At 47.7% G+C, this 22,909-nt stretch overlaps 1 protein-coding gene and 1 long non-coding RNA gene across 2 annotated transcripts; both read left to right on the top strand.

The window, feature by feature from the left end:
• The first annotated feature begins 8,070 nt into the window (after positions 1 to 8,070).
• LOC130125572 (uncharacterized) lies at positions 8,071 to 9,118 on the top strand. Its single transcript, XR_008811458.1, has 3 exons — positions 8,071 to 8,105; positions 8,392 to 8,499; positions 8,994 to 9,118. It is a non-coding gene; the product is annotated as an uncharacterized LOC130125572 (long non-coding RNA).
• A 1,298-nt stretch (positions 9,119 to 10,416) lies between these two features.
• On the top strand, positions 10,417 to 21,214 carry si:ch211-241j12.3 (uncharacterized protein LOC566552 homolog). Its single transcript, XM_056295173.1, has 8 exons — positions 10,417 to 10,496; positions 10,772 to 10,894; positions 11,019 to 11,147; positions 12,051 to 12,243; positions 12,644 to 12,768; positions 13,689 to 13,879; positions 15,141 to 15,274; positions 20,790 to 21,214. The coding sequence occupies exons 2-8, from the start codon at positions 10,820 to 10,822 to the stop codon at positions 21,020 to 21,022; spliced, it is 1,080 nt and encodes a 359-aa protein (XP_056151148.1). The 5' UTR covers positions 10,417 to 10,496; positions 10,772 to 10,819; the 3' UTR covers positions 21,023 to 21,214.
• The last annotated feature ends 1,695 nt before the right edge of the window (positions 21,215 to 22,909 follow it).

Genomic DNA, 22,909 nt, shown 5'->3' with positions numbered 1-22,909 from the left:
CTCTTCCAAGTCATCCCGGTCACTGCTCCACCCCCTCTGCCAATTTGGGGAAGGCTGCAGACTACCACGTGCCTCCTCCGATACATTTGGAGTTGCCAGCCGCTTCTTTTCACCTGACAGTGAGGAGTTTTGCAAGGGGAACGTAGCGCGTGGGAAGATCACGCTATGCCCCCCCCCCCAAACAGGCGCCCCGACCGACCAGAGGGGGCGCTAGTGCAGCGACCAGGACACATACTCGCATCTGGCTTCCCACCCGCAGACATGGCCAGATGTGTCTGTAGGGACGCCTGACCAAGCCGGAGGTAACGCGGCGATTCGAACCGGCAATCCCCATGTTGGTAGGCAACGGAATAGACTGCCACGCCACCTGGACGCCATCGGTGCTAGGTTTTATTTAGTTTATCGATGAAAGATAAAGGGGGGCAAGATTACAACATAACGGTCTATTTGCTGAGGATAAAATATTGAAGTACTTAAGTACTTATTGCCAATGTGGTCCTTGATGGTACAGAATACCACTACTACTACTTCTTTCGGTTGCTCCTTTTAGGGGTCTCCACAGCGGATCATCCGTTTCCATTTCTTAACACATAACCTAAAAAAAATGGGCTCCTATGTAAATGCACATAAATGCCACAGGTTGCGTAAACATAGATAATTTTCCTCAATAAGTGATACAATCAGCCAAGAGAGGTTAGATGTCCTACCAGAAACGGCTAATACACTGATTTTTCTCAAGGAAAATTTGTTAAAAGCCTTTGTCAACCAATAATTGCAGTGTTTTAAAGCTGTTAAGTTACTGTACATGTTCCAGCACATTATTCAGTATGTGGCTGTTATGCTAATGTTGATGTCTGGTTTTTACCAGCATTAAAATATTCTACTTATCAGTTCTGACGATGTTGTTGATTTGGCAAATACCGACGGCAATAAATATTTTTTCCGCCATGACAAAAAGGGTACCATTAAGCAGTATCGTCAAGCACCGACACTGATAAGAGGTGTCAGCACTGATATCAATAAATTCCTTATGATGGCCAACCCTAGCCTACCCCCACATGAATGCCAACTTCTATGTTCTGTGAAGCAAATAACCAACAAATCGGAAGAGATGTGTGGCTTGGTCACTCTGTTTAAAGAAGCAAGACAAGCGAATCCAAAAAGAGAGGCGGCAGACACCCAGTGTGTTGACATCAACCATTTCTAAACGCCTTCAGTAGATATTGGTTTGTTGTCACAGCCCTTCAAACGGTCAAACACGAGGCCCACCTGGCTCCTGGTTTTTTTTTTTTTAATTGATAAGAGAAACATTTCGAAAATGGCACTACGTGTCGTTTAGCATACAACAACTCACGGTTTATCTAAGGATGTTTAGATCTATGCTGTAATGTAAGACTGAACTAGGATAGGATTTAGGGCTTCTATTTTCTGTGTAGCTCAATGGGACGTGATGGAGTTTGTGCCATGATCTAACTTCGGTTGGGGATTTGATTGGCCCCCCGCCCAGTGACTGCTGGGATAGGCTCCAGCATGCCCACGACCCTGAGGGCAGGATAAGCGGTTTGGATAATGGATGGATGGATGCTGCTGTTACTGAAGGGCACTTAAGATTAAAAAAAAAAAGTGTGTTCAGAATGTGTTGCTCACTGACATTTGGACAAAACGTATCATTTAGGAGACGTCATATGTTACAAGTTTATGTCAAAAGTAATGTATGTCATTAAGCGTCCACTAAATGGCGCAGTCTTAAATCGTATATTATGGAATTTTGTTTTGTTGTTATGGAAAGGATAACTACGGCAGTGGAAAAAGTGGAGCTGCTGTGGCATCAGGCCTTCTCGAAGGCTCGTCTCCACCTGCGGGTGTTCCAGCTGCGTGAGGAGGCGCTGCGGGTAGGTGGACGGTTTATCGTCGGGGCTTATGCCCACAAAGCTAGATAGCCCATATTGTTTTTATTTCTGTTTTACTTTGAAAAAACTTTTTTTTTTTGGGAACCCCCCCCCCCCTTTCCAATTGTATCCGGCCAATTACTCCACTCTTCCGAGCCATCCCAGTCGCTGCTCCACCCCCTCTGTCGATCCGGGGAGGGCTGCAGACTACCACATGCCTCCTCTGATACATGTGGACTCACCTGACAGTGAGGAGTTTCGCCAGGGGGACATAGCACGTGGGAGGATCACTCTATCCCCCCCCCCCCAGTTCCCCCTCCTCCCTGAACAGGTGCCCCGACCGACCAGAGGAGGCACTAGTGCAGCGACCAGTACACACCCACATCCGGCTTCTCACCTGCAGACACGGCCAATTGTGTCTGTAGGGACGCCCGACCAAGCCGGAGGTAACACGGGGATTCAAACTGCCGATCCCTGTGTTGGTAGGCAACAGAATAGACCACCACGTTACCTGGATGCCCCTTTCAAAATATTTTTACTTTTATATTTTTGTGTAATGTACTGTAAGTAAAGGTGGTATATGGATGAAGAGCACTAATATGAGATGATGGCGCACAGTTTATGCAGGCATACCGAAACTTATTTGTCAGTACCTTAGTTTTTCCCAATTTTAAAGCAACTAGTACCTCACAATACCACAAATAGGTTCGCATTATTTGTATTCTAGTGCCAGCGTAAATGAGGGAAAAGGAGCGTAGTGTAAAGTCCCAAATGGACACGTAGCCTCGGTTCACATGTCCTTGTGATCAGACAGCTGCTTGCAGACAAACCTTCGCTCGGAAAGCTTTTCATTGTTCTATGTGCTTCTCTGCTTACAGATTACAGAGCAGATTGAAACCCTTCTGAAAGACAAACTCCACCCTTACAGTATAGAGATCGCCAAGGATGCGGTGAAGGCATCGGTCCTGAAGTCAGAATTTGAAGCGTCCATTTACACTCCTGCCATGGTACCCCCCCCCCCCATAATTTTTTCCCCTCCCTTTACTGAGAGAAATAAACTGAAAATTAAATTTTAATGTACTGCTTTTCAGTTGTTGGATGATGTGCCATTGACTTTGTGTTGTGCCCACTAGAATATCATCCTTGATTGCACAAATGGATATTGGTGAACTTTCCCATCTAACTCAAATGTTCTGTCATCCACTGCAGTGACATTTGTTCACACTTCAATTTATTGTGTCTGTTGAGTGGGGGGGTGAGGTTCAACAATTTAAAATGACAATGACCTAAAACTTTTTCAATCACTGCTGCTTCCCCTAGGCCCTTGTCCGCTGCAGTGAGGATGTGATCCACACATTGGCAGAGACCCTGCTGTTGCGTGACAGCCAGACCAGGGAGAGGTGGGTGCTGGATCTGGAGCGGCTGAAGGAGAAGCTCCACTCTGCTGTGGACTTCCCTCACCAAACCCTACGAGCTGTGTCTGACTTCTACCATTACTACAACAAGGCAAGTCTGGAGCCTTGTTGGACTTTGAGCTTGTTCAGCCCTTGAACTCACTTTAAATCGCTCTGGGTAAGCACTTCAAAGCTGCATGAGGGAAAAGGTTTTTTTTTTTCAATCGTAAAATATTACCTTTTTTTAATTGCTATTAGTGCTGAAAATATCCCTCCAAGCACCAATGGGGGGGGGGAAACAAAACAAAACCTGTTACATGGATTTGCCTTGGGACTCCCTATTTATAAGTAATTTCACCCGGGGTTAACATTACAATAAGAGTTAAGGGGCGTCCGGGTGGCATGGCGGTCTAATCCGTTGCTTACCAACACAGGGATCACCGGTTCGAATCCCCGGGTTACCTCCAGCTTGGTGGGGCGTCCCTACAAACACAATTGGCTGTGTCTGCGGGTGGGAAGCCAGATGTGTGCATGTGTCCTGGTCACTGCACTAGCGCCTCCTGTGGTCGGTCAGGGTGCCTGTTTGGGGGGAAGGGGGAACTGGGGGAAATAGCATGATCCTCCCATGCGCTACGTCCCCCTGGCGAAACTCCTCACTGTCAGGTGAAAAGAAGCGACTGGTGACTCCACATGTATTGGAGGAGACATGAGGTAGTCTGCAGCCCTCCCTGGATCGGCAGAGAGGGTGGAGCAGTGACTGGGACGGCTCGGAAGAGTGGGGTAATTGGCCAATTACAATTGGGAGAAAAAGGGGGAACCGCCCCCCCCAAAAAAAGTCACGATTGTTAAGGCAGCGTCTTCCAAGTGAAATGGAGAGCAAATGCGGAGTGTCTTTGCTGCCCTGTGGGAGTGACATATTTTACATATTTATAGATTAACATTTATCAAATGTGTGTATTTACGCTATTTAAATTGAAACCGATTTCTTTGATTTTTGTTTATACACAAATGAGAAAAAGTAAGTAGTCAGACTTGGAAGCCGTGATGTAAGTTTGTTTTCTTGCATCATTCAAGTGACACAAAACAGAATTTTGGGAACTGCAGTGTGCTAAAACAGCGTGCTGCTTTGTCTACTACCATTGGGCAGAAATTCCCTAATGCAGCTTTAAATGGCCAACAAAGAAAAACAAACCAAATGTGGAGATTTTTTCCCCCTCCCAAACATATCCATAAATATAAAGCTCATCTAGGCTATTTTGTCTGTTTCTGCTCCTATGCAGTCCAACAATTGGTACAACCTTGTCCTGCATGAGAACTTCCTTCTGGAGCTCCTTTCCGGTATTAATCGAGATGATGCGCTCGTGTGGAGACAGGGAGGGTGTGGTGGGCCTCTCCCTGCATGGAGACATGCTTTGTCTGACTTCTTGAGGAGGAACCCCCCTCCAGATACGGCCAAGCTGGTTGAGCTGGCACACCTCTCTAATGTCATCCCAGATGGCCAACTCCAGCGAGCAGGCAAACAGCTGTCCCAAAGGTGAATAAGCTGTGAAAGTATTGCTTTTTCACTTTTTAATGGGTTTCTTCAAAGCATTAGTATAATGATAGATTTCAAAGCATAATACGTTCAAGACTGTCACTGAAACCCCAAACGCATTCGTTTCAAAACCTATTTGTCTTTGGTAATGTGCTTAGGAAAGAGGAGTACACAACAGCAAAAGTGAGTCAGTACTTCTCCATCCAAAAATAAACGCATTGTTTTGTCATTGCCTTAATTGATATTCTCTTGATTGTCTTTACACAATCCATAACAACAATGTTGGCTTTACCATGTTGAAGTTCTACCACAGACTGATGAGTAGAGGTATTGCTATGCAAGGAAAAGATATTAAGATGGTAAATACTTACCTATTCATGGCCACAAGCCAAACTATGTATGTTTGGATCATTTGTGAACCAAATATCAATATCTCCTGTGTTTTTGATGGCCTTAAGTCATGATGCCTATCTTTACTAATATATTTGGCTTCATAGACTATAGTCAAATCAAGTCAATTTTATTTGTATAGCCCAACATCACAAATTACAAGTTTGCCTCAAGGGACATATTATATTAAATTAAGGGCAGCACGGTGGTGCAGTGGTTAGCGCGGTTCGAGTCCCGGGGTAGTCCAACCTTGGGGGTCGTCCCGGATTGTCCTCTGTGTGGAGTTTGCATGTTCTCCCCGAGTCTGCGTGGGTTTCCTCCGGGTACTCCGGTTTCCTCCCACTGTCCAAAAGACATGTAGGTCAGGCGAATCAGCCAAACTAAATTGCCCCTAGGTGTGAATGTATGTCGGCTCTGTGATGGCCCGGTGGCCTGTCCAGGGTGTCTCCCTGCCTGCCGCCCAATGACTGCTGGGATAGGCTCCAGCATCCCCGTGACCCTGAGAGCAGGATAAGGGGTTTGGATAATGGATGGATGGATATTCATTCATTCATTCATTATCCAAACTGCTTATCCTGCTCTAATTTCTTTTTTAACTCATGAAGAGACTAGTAATGCTAGTGAGTTTTTTTGTATGCCATAGGTACTTATATAGTCCCTGAATAGCCATGAGAGACCACTTGTCACTAAATCTATGCATGAAAATGACAAAGACAATTTCCTATTTGTTATTCTTGGTGACAACTTTCATCAAATGACCTGTGACAGTGTTACGTGGTACAAAAAGAATCCAACCTTGCACACAGTGCAAAACATGTCTGACACACTTGAATGCATAGTGAACAACTGTGCATAAAAGTCTTGCAATAGCTCCTCTTCTTCTCTTACCAGGTGCTTGACCCTTTGGAAACTCTTGAGCTCTCCAGAGGACGTTGCTGTCAATGACCTCCAGTTAGCTTTGAAGTGGCAGTATGAGCTGCTGAGGAACGGCCACGTCAGTCAGTCCCAAGCTGACCTGACCACTGCCAAAGGAACTGAGAACAATCAAGATGGTCCCGATGGCGACTGTCCTTCCTCTGTAAAACCTGCCTCTAGACCAGAGCATAACATCAAAGATGATACACACTGCCACAGCTCTCTTTCCAATCTTGGTAAAGGTAGGACTGGGAAGGAGATCACACATCATCAAACCTTCCTCAAAATGTCCTCTTCTACAGCCATTTCCGGGCTGGTGCCGGTGGAGGGCAAGCCACCCTCCCTCAGCTCATTTGACTCCGGCTTTGACGGAGCTGGGAGCAGTCATTTGGACCCCGGTGGAGTCAGAGAGGGAGGGGAAGGACCACCCAGATTAGCAGGGATTAGGGATTTATCCAGATCTGCCACCCGGCAGCCCCAGATCCATGAGGAAAACTTCTCCAGTGTCTCTGATTCTGGAGACTACGGCGAGGAGTTTGACTTTGGGTCAATGGGAAACTCCTCTAGGGCTAGCATCCAGATAACCCCTAAAGTAACTCTGGATTCACTAAATTTTGAGATCAAAGTGAAGCGGTCTGCTATGTTGCCCAGCAATCCTTGGCTTGGCCTTCCTGTGGATGATTTGGAGAACTCGTACACAGTTACCATTACACAAAAATCGCCTGCCCAGCACAAAAGCCCCAAATGCTGGGATCCTTTGGAACATTACCGTAATACTGACCAACCTGGTAGTTCTAGAGACCAGCTTGCGCAGATGGAGGTATCAACCAGTACCCAGTCCAAAGGGCTTCAGACCAGAGATTGGATACTGCAGTCAGAAAGCAGTTTTGAGGATCCAGAATTGAGTCCCATATGTAAAGTCCTATCCAGCACCATTACGGACGGAAGGTCCAACTGCACCACAGAGGAGATCCCCACTCTCCTCTGGGATTCATATGACCTCCATGGTCAAAATCACAACCCAATTGATAGGTATTGCACAGTTTGTTTCAGAGATGGGCACACTTTTGGTTGGAATTGAATCAATGTTACTTTCATGGCAAGATTTTTTTTATTCTTTTTTAAAAAAAATTTTTTACATTAGCCATAGTAGCTGAAGGATTCCTAACACATTGGCTAATGTACCACCTTTAGATATGCGTTTTCTGCTTAGAATGTCATGGTGTCCCCAAATTGACCGTAAAAATGGCCAATTTGATAAATAAACAACAACCAGCAAGCCATAGCCAGGGTCCGCGGTGGTGTAGCGGTCTAAGCATCGGCTTTGTGTCGATACAGTTGCCCACTGGGGACTGGGGTTCGCGCCTCGGTCTCATCAGATCCGACTACAGCTGAATTTGATGAAGCAGCAAATAATTGGCAACGCTGTCTTCGGGAGGGGGGCAGAGTCAGTTTGTGTTCGTCACATGAATGCATCTCTGTGTGTGTCGCAAAAAGCAGTGGTTTGGCCTGGATTTGCCTTGTCACGAAAGTGGCGAGGCGTCTCCTTCAAGACTGCCGGCCGGAGAGATGCAGTTGGCGAATGCATACAGTACGAGGGTGGGTATTTGAACTAGAATAGGGAGCGATTGGCCACTAAATTGGGAGAAAAAGGGAAAAATCGGGGGGAAAAAACAAACAAACAAAACAAAACAAGCCATAGCCAGCATTGGCTTGTTAGGCACACTCTGGTCACAGTATACTAAACAAAAATTTAGGGTGGGGGAGCAGGTTGGGAAGCATGTCTGCCTATGAGATTAGACTAATGCAGTCTCTCATTGTGTTTTGGAGAATATCGAACACAAAACAGCTTTTTTTTTTCTTTTTTTGTACAGGGTAACTGGTTTGATGATTGACAGTTCCCTTGAGGACTGGGATCTAAAGGAGCAGGAGGGTTTGAGAGAAGTGGAGGAGATTCTGGAAAGGGCTGATGGAATACTGGAAGTGAGATATCTACCATTTTAAGGAGTGTATTGGGGAATGAGGACTTTGGCAAGATTTATTTTTAGAACCCTTTTATTTTTCTAGGAGTTGATGAGCATTTTCATGAAATATTATTGCCAATTTTCCTGCAGCAGAATAGACAACTGGCAATTATTTGTCTCAGTATTTAAACGTAGATTGCGCCAATCAATGTCTTTCCCCATCATTTTATGGGCCAAGGCAGTTTTTGCTTTTTATAATTTTTGACTGTTTTTTTTTTGTTTTGTTTTTTACACATTTATAACAGGAGGAGGAGAAGGTGCTAGCACAGGAAGCCATGCTAGACGTGCTCTTGGGGTCAGAGGATGGCCAGAATCGGTGGGCTATGTGTGAAAATGAGGACTTGCCTGGTGTGGTATGTTATGCATTTTATTAGTAGACAAATCAATCAAATCTGGAACTTGGGTAATCTATACCAATGGCACACCACTAATGGTGATGCAGTGACTGCTGATTTTGAGCAATGGAAATGCATTTCTTCTTTCGTGATGCATTTTTGTGTTAGTGTCAAAGGATACATTGCCCTGTTTTGTATTTCATACAAAGCTTCTAATACAGTAACAAAACTTACATATATTTTTATTTATATCAGAATTACTCTAAAATTGGTCACCAGCCGAATTTAATTTTCATGTTTGGCTGGTGTAGGTTAAGCTACTCTGTCAATTAGTTGTACTCAAATATTCACTTTTGTTTGAAATGGTGGAAGTGGCTGATATTTGTTATCGGTTTACTACTGAAAATATTTTCTTTATAAAGCAAAAAACTGTATGTTAAATAGGACAGGAAATTCTTTTGGTACACTTGTCACAGTGGTTAAGTGTCCATTACTCTCCATCTTTTTTCTAGATGTCGTCCAGTGACTTGGCTGAAGTTGGTGTATTCTGTTTAGAAGAGAGCCTCATCCCTGCGGTCTCCAGAAATGCCAATGAATGGAGATCACCTGACCCTGCCATTGACAGTGTGGCCTCTGAGGACAATGGTTGCCACACCGAGGGTGTGAGAGAAGCAGGTTTTGCAGTATCTTGCAGCAGGGGGCACTTGCTAACAGAACTCAGGCAAGTCCAATTGCTGGATGAACTTATTGTAGAGGAGAACCTCAAGATCCATGACCTGAGACGCTGCGAGGAGAATCAGGAGGCGCAGCCCACAGGGATCTCCTCTGATCTAACTATGACGTTAAGTACAGGCAAAGAGAGAGAGGTTTTCCGGGTAAAGCTGGAAAAAGAGAAAAAGGTGGTGGAGATGATGGAAAAAAGTTTGAATAAAGAACTGGATAGAAACCATCGACTCAGGGGGCATGGGAGCAGAGCCAGGAAGGTTGTGAAATGCTCTGTGATGGGTCGGACTAGAACTGAGAACATAGAAGATCAAGAACTCTGTGATAAGCTGTTATCTGGTAGTCGTAGCCAATGCCAGGAAGTACAACATTTGACATCAATAGCACATAAGAACACCATATCTCAGGATATACATACAACCAACAGTACTATCTCTCTTGACACAACTCAAGAGGATTTATCAGAAGAATCTGTCCCATATGTTGATATCCAATATCAAAATGAAACTGTCATAAACTGTAATCAAAAAGCTCTAACTGGTTCTGTAGGCAAACCTACAGAAACCACCATAACACCACTACAAAGAATGTGTGATGAGAAGGAATTAACAGAAGAAGTAGAAATCCAGCCTCAAGGATGTTTGCTTGAATTTACAGAAACGATCACAGCTTGTAAACCAGAGGCTTCCTTGAGTCTTGAAACGGGGCTGGATGATGAAGCATTTGATCCAGGTGGTAAATCAAATGTCCCTCCTGTGCCCAAACCAAGAAAAGCCTCTATCCTGGCAAACTTCATTGCAGAACAGGGAACGCCCCATTTCTCAGAGCCTTTAGTCGCAGCCGTACCCTCAGTTGACCAAGATGGTGGTCTCATACAACTTAAGCCACAAGATGTCTCACCAAAGCCTAGAGAGCGCAAGAAAAAGCCACCAGACAATGTCAAGGATCGCCACAACAACAACAACAATAACAATCTGTTGCCTGAAAAGGACATGGTGTTATCCAAAGAGTCCTCTGAAGTGCCTTCAGAGGAAAGGGAGAACTCTTCATTGGCACCTGCTTCTGATGAACCACTGCATACGGATTTGCACCTCTCACCAGTAATCCAGAGTTTATCTACTGCAGATGCGTGTCCAGATCTCCAATCCCCACCTCAAGCACCTCCTGACTTGCCCACAGTGTATGAGCAAACTGAAGATGTACCTGATGGACTTCAGTGTTGTAAAGTTACTAGGACATGCTCCGTCAGGATACCTGTAAACCAGACCCAGCTTGAAATTAGCACGAGAGAGGTACAGTCTAATACCGTCTGACACTTCTGTTTATTGAAAACCAAAATATTATAAAGATCTATGTACTTCAGAATGGAGCAGAATAAGTCCAGGTGAAAGCTATGGTCCTATAGCGAATTTGCCTTTGTCTTGCGCAATAAAGCAGAGATCATAGTATTGGAGAGCAGAATGATCAAAGAACTGTTTTTATTTATTTAAAATATGTTGCTGATGTTTTCCTTGTATTCTCATGGTTCCACAGGACTTGTTAAAATTTTCTCACCATTTTGTTGCAGCTGACAGACTTCAAGACCCCCATAATATTGGACACAGGATCTGGTTTGATGAAAGCGGGTTTTGCAGATCAGGACCTCCCAACAACTGTATTCCCAACAGTTATTGGGCTGCCTAAATATGAGGTAATGGCATAACACACATGCAAGTTTTGTTTTTAATTTCTTTTGTTATTTAACCTTTAAAAAAAAAGAAAAGAAAATGCTTTCCTTTCAACATGGCTGTCTGATCAGTAGTTTGTCTTTGCAGGAAATAATGAATGGTATGACTGAACGAGAAACCTACATTGGACATGAAGCTCAGCACATGAGAGGGGTGCTGGCTCTGAGGTATCCAATGAAGAATGGAATAATTCGCAACTGGGATGAAATGGAAAAGGTAGCAACTACAAACAATCAATAGACGACTGTTTTCTGACAGTTCATGATATTTTTATGTGAGTATTACAGTTTATTATGTGGGTATATTGCAATGGGTTTGTGTTCTTTTCAGTATTTAGATGCTGTGTTTTTTTTTCTTCATAAATTGAACTTTCCCCGGGCGTCTGGGTGGCGTGGTGGTCTATTCCGTTGCCTACCAACACGGGGATCGCGGTTCAAATCCCTGTGTTACCCCTGGCTTGGTCGGGCGTCCCTACAGACACAATTGGCTGTGTCTGCGGGTGGGAAGCCGGATGTGGGTATGTGTCCTGGTTGCTACACTAGTGCCTCCTCTGGTCGGTCAGGGTGCCTGTTCAGGAGGGAGGGGGAACTGGAGGGAATAGCATGATCCTCCCACGCGCTATGTACCCCCTGGCAAAACTCCTCACTGTCAGGTGAAAAGCAGCGGCTGTCGACTCCACATATATCAGAGGAGGCATGTGGTAGTCAGCAGCCCTCCCCAGATTGTCAGAGGGGGTGGAGCAGCGGCTGGGATGGCTCAGAAGAGTGGGGTAATTGGCCAGATACAATTGGGAGGGGGGAAATCTTTTTTTTTTTTTTTTACCTTTCTCCCATCCCCTTGCTTTGGAGGACATTGCACTTAATCAGCCAAAGCAGCTTGACTACATGTCAAAATGTCTCAACAGGAAATCCTGTCAGAACCACCATCTTCTATAACTACACACATCTTTTAGGAGACCTAAATTGGCCAGCTCGCTTACATTTGTATTTTTTCAAATTCCTCATACCTCATTTATCTTCTCCAGATCTTTGTGGGATTGAACTGACTTCTTTCTGGGTGCAGGCCTCCTTCTCCAATCATTAAAACCAATTAGAGATTAATGATGGTGCTTCATTGTAGATTTGGCACCACACATTCCAGCAGCTGAGGGTGGATCCCGAAGATCACCCTGTTCTCCTGACGGAGGCAGCCATGAACCCTTTGGAGAACCGGGAACGGATGGTAGAGGTCATGTTTGAGTGCTTCAGTGTTCCCTTAACCTATGTGGCCATGCAGGCTGTGCTGGCACTCTATGCAGCAGGCAGATCCACAGGTGATTTGGGTAGTTAATGGACTCTGAATGAAATTATTCGTTTTGCTAATTTATCAGTAGTTGAGTGGTATTGTCGCAAGTACCACAAACTCTTGGAGTAACTTTTAAAACCACCACAGATTGAATGTTTCAGTTCAGTTGTGCTCAGTTTTTATGATTGAATGGAAAATGTAGCCAGGCGATGTATAAATGAATGGATACTTAATACCCCTGGGAGAAGGTGCATAATTAATATAGTCATCTGGCAAAGGCTATCTTCACCCCCCACCAAACTGTCCCAACTTGTCATGTATAGCATTTCGACTAGCTGCTGTGACAGCCATAATTTCCACGAGCTGCTGTGTTGGATCAGTTACGTTCATACTGTAGCTGACCTGAAATCTCTTTCAATCTCCTGTAGGTGTGGTGTTTGACTCGGGCGATGGAGTGAGCCACAGCGTGCCAGTGTTTGAGGGTTATGCTCTACCTCATGCTGTTCAACGCTTTCCTCTAGCTGGCCAAGATGTTACAATGCATCTTAAAAAGGTATTCAAAGACGGATAACATCTGTGTGTATTTAAATGTTTTGCATTTATAGCTGGTGCAGGGTTGACTAGGTCAAACATCGTCTAGACTAGTGGAGACTACTGTAGGTGCTGGAAACTAACAAGTAGGGTAATGAAGAGTGTTGTCTTAAAGAACTCTTCATGCTCTTGTGTGCCCCGCTGAGTTTAATACATAAGCCAAATCCCACTTGGAGGTGTCCAGGTGGTGTGGCGGTCTATTCCGTTGCCTACCAACATGGGGATCACCGGTTTGAATCCCCGTGTTACCCCCGGCTTGGTTGGGTGTCCCTACAGAAACAACTGCCTGTGTCTGCGGGTGGGAAGCTGGATGTGGGTATGTGTCCTGATCGCTGCACTAGCCCCTCCTCTGGTCAGTCGGGGCGCCTGTTTGGCGGAGATGAACTGGGGGGAATAGCGTGATCCTCCCACGTGCTATGTCCCCCTGGCGAAACTCCTCACTGTCAGGTGAAAAGAAGCGGCTGGTGACTCCACATGTATCGGAGGAGGCATGTGGTAGTCTGCAGCCCTCCCTGGATCGGCAGAGGGGGTGGCACAGCGACCAGGACGGCTCGGAAGAGTGGGGGTAATTGGCCAGATACAAATGGGGAGAAAAAAAAAAGGGGGGGGGGGACAGATCACATCTGTGTGTATTTAAATGTTTTGTATTTATAGCTGGTGCAGGGTTGACTTGTATCTAGACTAATGGAGACTACTGTAGGTGCTGGAAACTAGCAGAAGGGTAATGAAGATTGTTGTCTTAAAGAACTCTTCATGCTCTTGTGTGCACTGCCGAGTCTGATATATAAGACACATCCCACTTGGAGCCAATAAGTATTTATTCTATTCTGCATGCACTCTAAAGTAAATATTTATTGGCTGTTTCTGTGTGGCCCCTCAAAGCTTCTCCAGGAGCAGGGGGTCTGCATGTGCACCACTGCAGAGCTGGAGATTGTCAGGGAGATAAAAGAGATGTGCTGCTGTGTGGCTTTGAACTACGACGCGGAGCTGACTCGTGGGGGACCCTCCAGCAGGGAGATGTGTTACACCATGCCCGATGGCCAGGTTGTCTGCCTCGGCACAGAGAGGTTCAGGTAACATTGTCCTAACAAAGTTGTCCTGCCTCGGACATACACTTAACCTAAACTCATTAGGTTAAGCTCAGGACTGGATTGGCAAACTATAAAATACTGTAGGTTTTTGAAGTTATTCAATAAGTCTGTCGGAATTGGCGTCGCAAAGCCAGCCCACATATTTCACTTTGCTCATTCCTCGCCAAAACCAAGGTTGTGAGATCAAGGCTGGCTTTGCGAGCCTATGTTGGAATGCAAAATCAACACAAGCCGCCAATGAAATCCGGGTATATTTTTGTTGTAGCTGGAAAGTGTTTCTCATCACCCAGCAGCTTTGGCAGGTAACCAATCATTATTTTAAGATTGTTTGCTCCTCTAAAAATTGTGAGTAATTGGCACGTCACCCTAATCTGTGAACCCCATCATTCAGCAGCAAGGCCCGATCTGTTACATCCCTCGGTCTGTACTGGGTAACAGTGAGGTGAGGGTGCAACACAGTGAGACAGGTAAAAGTGTAAAAATGTATTAACTGAAACACCATGACAGGACAAGGGAACCCAACGGTTGCCAAAAAACAAACTACTAATAAAAGTAACCCCCCCTTGACAGTGCTCAAAAGTACCAAACCTAAATACAGAGGGTGGCAACTGCTCCTAATCTAGTGTGTATAACAGGAGGAAAGCTACATGATGGGGTGTTTGCCCATGGGCATCTTACCTTGATTCCCTTGTCCAAAAGAACTAAACCAAGTAAAGGCTAAACATAACTCAAAATACTTAAGATTGAAATAATGCAAAACTTAACTGAAAACTGGCCAGACTTTACAAACACAAAGTAGCTACAGAGACAAAGACATCAACACAAGGTAGCTACATAACACCAACTAAAATCACACACAAACTAAACTAGTTGGCCCCTCCCGATGCAGCGGGAGAAAATGGGAAGAGAATTCCCAATTTATTTTGAACCATACGTAATTGACCTGCATCAAAATCAATGTGGCTGGGAGTGTTTGGAGCGCACCAATCATTTTCACCAGTAGACGGATAAATTTGAATTTACTGCCCCCTTTGTGGGATCTTTATAGATTTGAGGTCATTTTAACATTTCCACCACAGTATATCTGAATACTGTTTAAAGTACATCTTTAAAAAGCTGATGTACCGAGCAGTTGTGATCAGCAGGTGCTTGGTGCATAGCAGAGTAATTGGACAGTTAAAAGAAAGATTATACTTCAGTGGACTATTTGTACAGACCAAAACGCTCACTCCTATTTACCCAGGGCCCCTGAGATTCTCTTCAAGCCAGAGCTGATTGGACGAGACCATTACGGGATGCATGAGAGTCTTTTCAAGTCAATCCTCAGCTCAGACATTGACCTACGGCGGGGCTTTCTGGGGAACATTGTTCTTTCAGGTAACTGTTTCTGTCTTAGAGTAACGGCTGATAGTTTCAGCAACCTGGCCGGCCTGCAAGTCCTGCACAGCTAGATGAGCGTTTGTTTTTAAAAAGTACAAAGTGCAATTTGTTAGGCTATCTTATGACAATAAGGGAGCTAATTGGTGATTTTAGTCTAACATTAAACTTGTGTACACTTTTTTTCCTTTTAGGAAAACACCCTTTATGAAATGGCACACGTACATTGCCAGCTGTATTAGGAACCCCAGAATGCAGTAGTCTTACTGTGTTGTTGCATAGTAATGCAACATTATTGTCCAGGGCCGGATTTATAAGTGTTTTTATATGGCGCTTAAGAAAGGACTAAATTTTTTAAGGAGCTTAAGTGCAGTTCTGCAGTATTTTCTCAGTAACAGTCTTATCTCTTGAAAACATCTCAAAATAGGGCAGTGTGGAGTTAGAAAACAACGAGACAGGAGACGTGAGAGTAGACGTAGTCGAGGTAGTTTACTAGCTCCAACTTTTTATGTCATATATTCGACAACGACACTGAACTCTCTGCTCCGGAAGCGGAAGTGCATTCTCTCTTAGGTGAATGTCTCTAGTTATATAGATGTGGGTCACCACACAGGCCCCCCCAGAATTCACCTACACAAAACAATGCAAAACAGCAAAAGCGCAACTCATGAACATAAAAATAGACTCTACAACAGAACAGTCAATGACATAGTGCAAAGTCACGGGGAAAACAAGTGACGAGTCGGGGGGTGGACCCTGCGGCCATAACGGCTGCGCTTCACAGGAGGGGAAACAGATGGGGCCGAAACCCGGGCCATAGGCGGGGCCGAAGCAGGAACAGAGGCAGGTGCCGGGGCCGACCTAGGAGGGCGTCCCCGCCGCGGGGGTAGGGCCAATTGCATTGGCTCCCCAATGTCCAAGTGAGCAGGCTTGAGACGGTCTATAGCGACCCGCTCCGGCCTGCCCCCCATGTCCACCACAAAGTTCTTATCCCCCGCCTCCAGGACGCGGAAGGGCCCGTCGTATGGGGGCTGCAGCGGGGACCGATGGCTGTCGTGCCTAATGAAGACGTACCTCGCCGATGGCAGATCCTTGGGGACGTAGGACCGGGGGAGGCAGTGTTGAGACATCGGAACCGGAGCGAAGGCACCGGCAGCGCTCCGGGACGCACTGAGGTGAGAGGCGGCCGACCAGGGAGTCGTAGCATCCGGAAGAAACTCCCCCGGAACTCGCAGGGGCTGGCCATACACCAGCTCAGCGGAGGAGGTCTGGAGGTCTTCCTTCAGGGCCGAACGCAGGCCGAGCATGACCCATGGGAGCCGGTCCATCCAGTCGCAGCCAGTGAGGCTTGCTCGCAGAGCGGCTTTCATGTCCCGATGGAACCGCTCACAAAGTCCGTTGCTCTGCGGGTTGTACGCCGTAGTGCGGTGGATCTTCATCCCCAGGTGCTCAGCGACCGCCGTCCAGAGCTCCGAGGTAAACTGGGAGCCCCGGTCGCTCGTGATGTCACCCGGTGTGCCGAAACGGGCCACCCAGCAGCCGATGAACGCCCGTGCTACCTCTGCTGCCGTCGTGGAGGACAAGGGAATAGCCTCTGGCCACCTGGTGGCCCTGTCCACAATAGTGAGGAGGAACGTATAACCACGGGAGGGGGGCAGGGGACCCACCAGGTCAACATTGACGTGGTCAAACCGCCTCTCTGGAACCACAAACGGCGCCAAAGGGGCCTTGGTATGGCGGTGCACCTTGGCGCGTTGGCACGCCACACAAGAGCCGGCCCAGGCTCTAACATCCTTACGGAGCCCAGGCCAAACAAACTTGACGCTCACCAATTTGGTCGAGGCCTTCACTCCCGGGTGGGAAAGGCCGTGGACGGTGTCGAAAACTCGGCGCCGCCAGGAAGTAGGCACCAGGGGGCGCGGTTGACCGGTGGAGATATCACAGAGGAGGGTGGTATTGGCCGCGTTGAACGTCACGTCCTCCAGCCGTAGCGCCGTAGGGGTCGACCGGTAGTCTTGAACGGTCGCGTCCTTGGCTTGGTCCGCTGCCATAGCGGCGTAGTCGAGTCCCAAGTGAACGGCGTTAACAACCGCCCGTGAAAGGCAGTCGGCGACGGAGTTATCCTTGCCCGACACGTGTTGTATGTCCGTGGTAAACTCGGAAACCGCCGCGAGATGACGCTGCTGACGCCCAGACCACGGTTCTGAGGTTTTGGCCATACAGAACGTCAGCGGTTTGTGGTCCACGAAAGCGGTGAACTGTCGGCCCTCCAATAGGAACCTAAAGTGTCTGGTTGCGAGGAAGAGACCCAGTAGTTCCCTATCAAAGGTGCTGTATTTGCGCTCGCTCTCACGGAGTTGTTTACTGAAGAACGCCAACGGCTGCCAGCCCCCCCCCACCCACTGCTCACACACGGCCCCCACGGCGTAGTCGGAGGCATCCGTTGTAAGGGCTATGGGGGCGGCAGGCGACGGGTGAGCTAGCAGCGCAGCGTTGGCCAGCGCGGTCTTGGCGGCCACAAAAGCCTCGTCCATCCCCGAAGACCAGTCCAGCTCGTCCTTAGACTTCTTACCCCGCAGGGCCTCATACAGGGGACGCATGATGTGGGCGGCACGGGGCAGGAAACGGTTATAAAAGTTCACCATGCCCAGGAATTCCTGCAGCGACTGTACAGTGCGGGGGCGGGGGAACATGGTGACAGCCTCAACCCTGGCAGGGAGGGGAACGGCCCCCTGTGGAGTGATGTGGTGCCCGAGGAAGGTGATGGACGACTCCCCGAACTGACACTTAGCTGGGTTGATGATGAGGCCGTGTTCGCTGAGCCTGTCAAACAGCTGTCTGAGGTGCGTCATGTGTTCCTCCGCCGACGCGCTGGCCACGAGGATGTCGTCTAAGTACACAAACAAAAATGGCATGTCACGGAGCACAGAATCCATAAGGCGCTGAAACGTCTGCGCCGCCCCTTTAAGGCCGAAAGGCATACGTAAAAACTCAAAGAGCCCAAAGGGTGTGATGACAGCCGTTTTTGGGACATCCAGTGGGTGGACCGGCACTTGGTGATACCCCCGCACTAAGTCGATTTTGGAATAGATGGCAGCGCCCGCCAGGTGGGTAGAGAAATCTTGTATGTGCGGTATGGGGTACCGGTCGGGGGTCGTGGCATTGTTTAGGCGACGGTAGTCCCCGCACGGGCGCCAACCCCCGTTGGCCTTAGTAACCATGTGAAGAGGGGAAGCCCACGGGCTGTCAGAACGGCGGACAATGCCGAGGCGCTCCATAGTCGAAAACTCCTCCCTGGCTATTGCGAGCTTGGCCGAGTCGAGGCGTCGGGCCCGGGCGTAAACTGGGGGGCCCACTGTGGTGATATGATGTTCCACGCCGTGCTTGGCCACCGCCGAGGAGAAGGTGGGTGTGGTCAGCTCGGGGAAATTTGCGAGCAGGCGTTGGTATGGATCCCCGGTGGAGAGTGTGTTAGCGAGGCACAGCGCTCCAGCGCCCCCAAGCGTGCAGGGGTATGACGCAAAAGAGACGGCATCAATCACGCGACAGTTTTTAACATCCACCAGCAGGTTGAAAGCACAGAGGAAATCCGCACCTAGGAGCGGGGTGGATACAGCAGCCATCACAAAGTCCCAGCCGAAACGTCGGCCGCCAAAACACACGTCCACATGTCTGATACCGTACGTCCGAATGGACGTGCCGTTGGCGGCGTCCATCTGGGGGCCGTGACTGTCGGTCATCGTGTCCACAGCTTGTGCTGGTAGCATGCTGCGTTGAGCGCCAGAGTCAACCAGCAGCCGCCGGCCCGACAAGGAGTCTCTGATGAACAACAGCTTGCAGTCACGGCCGGCGCCCATAGCCGTTAACAAGCGCCGGCCTTGGCGTTTCCCTGAACCCTGTAACTGCAGGGTTTGCGACACCGTTTTGCTTTTGCCCCAAACCTGGCATGGTAATAACAGAGCCCGTCGTCAGGTTGGCGGCGGGCTGTCACCGCAGCCGCGGTGTCCATATAGTCGTACACAGGTGGTGGTGGGGCGGTCTGGTGGGGTAGCAGGGCATGCACAAACTGTTGCCGGTTGGCCAGGAAAACCCTGTCTGCTTCAGCAGCCAGAGAACGGTAGTCCTTGGAGGCGGCGAGAGGAGAACTGGCCAGTGCTGTGCGTACAGGTGCGGGGAGCTGCCTCAGAAAAATGTGTGTGAAAAGAAAGGCCGAATCAGCCGATCCCAGCACAGACAGCATTTTTTCCATTAAATCAGACGGTTTGCCGTCGCCGAGGCCATTCGGGGACAGTAAACGGTCTGCCTTCTCCAGCTCCGACAGTTCAAATAGTTTCAGGAGGAATGTCTTTATAGCATCGTACTTGCCAGCAGCTGGCGGAGCTTCCAACAGTGTCATTGCTCGCGCCGTTGTCGATGCGTCTAACGCCGCCACTACGTGGAAGTACTGCGTTGCATCCTGCGTTATCCCTCTCAGCTGGAACTGGGCTTCCACATGTTGAAACCACGGCCGTGGATTATGCTGCCAAAAGTCGGGTAGCTTCACAGTAGCGGTGTAAATGCTAGCGTTAGCAATAGCCATGTTGTTAGCACCGGCGTCGTCGTTGTCAAACATACTCGTATTAGTTGTTCGATCACGTCGGGGTCACCAATGTGGAGTTAGAAAACAACGAGACAGGAGACGTGAGAGTAGACGTAGTCGAGGTAGTTTACTAGCTCCAACTTTTTATGTCATATATTCGACAACGACACTGAACTCTCTGCTCCGGAAGCGGAAGTGCATTCTCTCTTAGGTGAATGTCTCTAGTTATACAGATGTGGGTCACCACAGCAGTTACATTATGTAAATTAGAAAAGTACAGTTTCTGCAGAAACTGTGGGCTAGCTGCAGGCAGCCATAAAGCATTACTTGGTAAAATGTTCTAAATAGGTGTCTGATGAGCTTAGCAAGATTCATAGTGAGCGCCCAATTACTAGATGAGTTAACTGTTTTTTAATGTGTTAAAAAGGTGTTCAGGTGGCGTGGCGGTCTATTCCGTTGCCTACCAACACGGGGATCGCTGGTTCGAAACCTCGTGTTGCCTCCGGCTTGGTCGAGCGTCCCTACAAACACAACTGGCATGTCTGCGGGTGGGAAGCCAGATGTGAGCATGTGTCCTGGTCGCTGCACTAGCACCTCCTCTGGTCAGTCCGGGCGCCTGTTCGGGGGGCAGGGGGAACAGCATGATCCTCCCATGCGCTATGTCCCCCTGGCGAAACTCCTCACTGTCAGGTGAAAAGAAGTGGTTGGCGACTCCACATGCATATAAGAGGAGGCATGTGGTAGTCTGCAGCCCTCCTGGATTGGCAGAGGGGGTGGAGCAGCAACCAGGACAGCTCAGAAAATTGGGTACTTGGCCAAGTACAACTGGGGAGAAAAAAAAGGGGAAATCCAAAAAAAAAAGGTTTTGTGAATCCAGCCCCTCTTCTCCAGGTTAATTTGAATGTCCTCACTGAATCTGTTTTTCTTTTGGGAAAGGTGGAAATACCCTACTTCAAGGTTTGCCTGAGCGGCTCCAGTCAGAAATCAGAGGCATGGTGCCGTCCGACCTCATGGAGTGCGTCCGGGTCACGAGTCCCAAGGATAGAGACTTCTCTGTATGGAGCGGCGGGGCAGTACTGGCCAGCCTGCCGTCCTTCACCTCCACCTGGATCAGTCAGGAAGAATATGAGGAATTCGGCCCGCAGATCGTCTTCAGGAAGTGCTTCTGAGCTGGACTCAGGTGTGCTGCGTTGGACTCCTGTGTTACATGCAGTTTGTCGCCTCATACCAAGTGCAATATCGCTCTCAAGACTACAGTGCCATGACTCGGGTTTGAGCATCTTTGTTATATTTTTTTTTTGTCTTTTAAATTTTCTTTTATAAGTATTGTTGAGCTTTCTTTTTATCGAGTGTCAGCTCTATCCTCGCTGCTGGGCTAAATCTTGTCTTGTGCTTTCAAGATGAAAGCTTTTCTTTGGCACTAGTAGGTGTAAATAATTAAACTGGCTGCCTCAATAGTTCACTTATCAAGGCTTGCCAGCAGAGCATGGATAAGTCTTTTTTTTGTTGGTCAGTTGACAATATTGTCCTTCTGAACTTTAGTGCATCTTGAATTTTTTTCTTTATTTAAAAAAAAAAAATCCCTGTGCCCCAACTCTCAATCCTTTTCTACTGGGTCATTTGTTTGCAAGCCTCTCTGCTTGAAGAATATGGTGCAGGGAGAATTAGATTTAAGAAGCACTATGCTGGGGCATCCAGGTGGCATAGCGGTCTATTCTGTTGCCTACCAACACAGGGATCGCCGGTTCGAATCCCCGTTTTGCCTCCGGCTTGGTGGGCATCCCTACAGACACAATTGGCCGTGTCTGCGGGTGGGAAGCCAGATGTGGGTATGTGTCCTAGTCGCTGCACTAGCGCCTCCTCTGGTCGGTCGGGGCGCCTGTTCAGGGCGGAGGGTGAACAGCATGATCCTCCCACTTGCCACGTCCCCATGGCGAAATTCACTGTCAGGTGAAAAGAAGCGGCTGGTGACTCCACATGTATCGGAGGAAGCATGTGGTAGTCTGCAGCCCTCCCCGGCTCGGCAGAGGGGGTGGAGCAGCAACCGGAAGGCTCGAAAGACTGGGGTAATTGGTCGGATACAATTGGGGGGGGGGCACAATGCCAGTGTTCCCCACATTTACCAAGTGGTATTATTAAGACACTAGAATAAGAAGTGAACTCTGAGATGAGAAAATTGCCTAAATTTAGTCTTTTGTCATTTTTCTGTCTACCATCTTCCCTTTCCCAGCAAAAAAAAGAAGCATTTTAGGACATACAGAAGCAGCACAAGTCAACCTACTGGCCAAAATTAAATATAATTTTAATATAAAGTTATGTAAAGTGTTCAATACGTTCTGGGGGGACGTATCATCATTTTTGGTGTGGTGAAAGTTGCATTATCTTAAGCTCATGTCAGTACAGATGATGTTTAAACCCTCTTCTGTTTCATCATTAGAGCATCTCAGTGTGTTAAAGATGCTGTAAAATGAACCATTTAATGCGGTGCTGACGAGCTGGAGAACGAGGGTGGGGGTGTGAGGGGCTCCCTAACACTTCTGAGTATGTATTTATCGCCCAGCTGATTTGTAATGTTATTGATTCTCGCCTTCAGTTCTTCCTCTGGTTTCCCCACCTTAACAGAGGTTTATTAAGGTCCCTGTTTGGTCAGTAAATTGTGAATTACAGTACTTGCCTGGTGACACCCATCATCATTGTTTTGTTTCATTCATTTAGCCTAAATTCATTCAGATTTATTTAAGTTTCCTTTATTAATCCTCTCGGGGAAATTCACTTACTGCAAATTAACACATCCTAGATGTGATCTGTGCAGCGAGCTGCCGCCTTCATGCTGCGCCCGGGGACCAACTCCAGTTCTTTTCCCATTGCCTTGTTCAGGGGCACAAACAGGAGTGTAAACCCTAACGTGCATGTTTCTTTTGATGGTGGGGGAAACTGCAGCACCCGGAGAAAACCCACCAGACACAGGGAGAACATGCAAACTCCACATAGAGGATGACCTGGGATGACCCCCAAGGTTGGACAACCCCGGGGTTTGAACCCAGGACCTTCTTGCT

Source organism: Lampris incognitus, chromosome 15 (genome assembly GCF_029633865.1).
Source record: "Lampris incognitus isolate fLamInc1 chromosome 15, fLamInc1.hap2, whole genome shotgun sequence".
Lineage (NCBI taxonomy): Eukaryota > Metazoa > Chordata > Actinopteri > Lampriformes > Lampridae > Lampris > Lampris incognitus.
This window is presented reverse-complemented; position numbering and strand designations above follow the sequence as displayed.

Excerpts from the sequence above, each read along its gene's own strand:
- si:ch211-241j12.3 (XM_056295173.1), top strand. The coding sequence starts at position 10,820 with ATGAAAGCGGGTTTTGCAGATCAGGACCTCCCAACAACTGTATTCCCA. Across the intron at positions 12,769-13,688 it reads TTACAATGCATCTTAAAAAG|CTTCTCCAGGAGCAGGGGGT; the intron begins GTATTCAAAGAC and ends GGCCCCTCAAAG. Across the intron at positions 13,880-15,140 it reads CTCGGCACAGAGAGGTTCAG|GGCCCCTGAGATTCTCTTCA; the intron begins GTAACATTGTCC and ends CTATTTACCCAG.